This window comes from Palaemon carinicauda, chromosome 31 (genome assembly GCF_036898095.1).
Source record: "Palaemon carinicauda isolate YSFRI2023 chromosome 31, ASM3689809v2, whole genome shotgun sequence".
In the NCBI taxonomy this organism is placed as follows: Eukaryota; Metazoa; Arthropoda; class Malacostraca; order Decapoda; family Palaemonidae; genus Palaemon; species Palaemon carinicauda.
The window spans coordinates 66,698,766-66,700,308 of record NC_090755.1 but is presented as its reverse complement, the minus strand read 5'-3'; the positions used below and the strand labels follow the sequence as shown (position 1 = coordinate 66,700,308).

At 30.9% G+C, this 1,543-nt stretch overlaps 1 protein-coding gene across 1 annotated transcript in view; it reads left to right on the top strand.

Annotated features, from left to right (window-relative positions):
- The window catches only part of LOC137625002 (uncharacterized), a 9,005-nt gene extending 8,867 nt beyond the window's left edge, over positions 1-138 (top strand). Inside the window, exon 6 of the mRNA XM_068355939.1 lies at positions 1-138. This exon is cut by the window's left edge and continues 144 nt beyond it. Coding sequence (XP_068212040.1) covers positions 1-55 — 55 coding nt within the window. The 3' untranslated portion in view covers positions 56-138.
- The last annotated feature ends 1,405 nt before the right edge of the window (positions 139-1,543 follow it).

Genomic DNA, 1,543 nt, shown 5'->3' with positions numbered 1-1,543 from the left:
CCAAAACGCCAGAGATCCAATTCCCCCTGTTTACAGTCCTATGGGACAGACCTAAAGAGATGTGCGGAACTGGGATGTTGATCTGTAGTGAAGAGGATTTTTTCAGGAAATGTCATTGCGTTGGAACTTCAATAATAGTTTTTGCCAAAGTTGAATATTTTATTATAAAAAAATGTTTCGGAAAATTAGAAATTCAAACTGGATCCAAAGACCAACGGGATGGGAAGGAAACAGTTATTATTATTATTATTATTATATTATTATTATTATTATTATTATTATTATTATTATTATTATTATTATTATTATTATTATTATTATTATTATTAACCAAGCTACAATCTTAAAAATAAAAGCAAGATGTTATAAGTCCAAGGGCTCTAACTAGAAAAAAATAGCCCAACGAGGAAAGGAAACAAGGAATAATAAAAAAAAAAAAAACTACAAAAGAAGTTCTGTTTCGAAGACAGAATTGGAGACATCATTGAGGGAGGCGAGTTCCATGCTTCTAACAAATGGGGATATTATATATATATATATATATATATATATATATATATATATATATATATATATATATATAAAATAAAAACATGCTGATAGAATTCAATGGTTTGACCAACACTGAATTAGACGACATGTGCTTCTGATACAATGTGTTCAGTTCAAATAGAAAATCAAAGCTGAATCTCTCCTATTAAAAGAATGGATTCAAATTATTTTTTTTTCTCCAAAAGCTTCAGTGTATTCTCTGGTGAATCGAAAAATATCAATTCCAAATTTGGTGATATTGTGAGCCTTCTATATAGATATATATATATATATATATATATATATATATATATATATATATATATATATATATATATATATATATATATATATATATATTAGTTATGCTTTAAGTGAGACAGCTGTGCCAATCTGAAATTTTGCATCACCAGAAGTTAGAAAAAGGTTACAGTTCGCTTCTGAACAGCAGACACACACACACACACACACACACATACACACATACACACACACACACATACACACACACACACACACACACCGATAGCTAAAGGAGTTTTTTGGCTTGACTTTGTAGGGGACTAATCGAAAATAAAAACATGTGTGTATATATATATATATATATATATATATATATATATATATATATATATATATATATACAAATAAGCCATATATATTTTGATATATTAATGTCTGGATTCTCTTAACGACCTCGGGATCAGAGCCCCAGGCGAAATCTCACAAAGACAAGAGCTTGGCTCCGGCCGGGAATCGAACCCTGGTCGGCAAGCTTATATAGACAGTGACTAACCCATTCGGCCGAATGGGTTAGTCACTGTCTATATAAGCTTGCCGACCAGGGTTCGATTCCCGGCCGGAGCCAAGCTCTTGTCTTTGTGAGATTTCGCCTGGGGCTCTGATCCCGAGGTCGTTAAGAGAATCCAGACATTAATATATCAAAATATATATGGCTTATTTGAATATGAAAAACACGTAAAAATGTGCAAAATTTATCATATATATATAT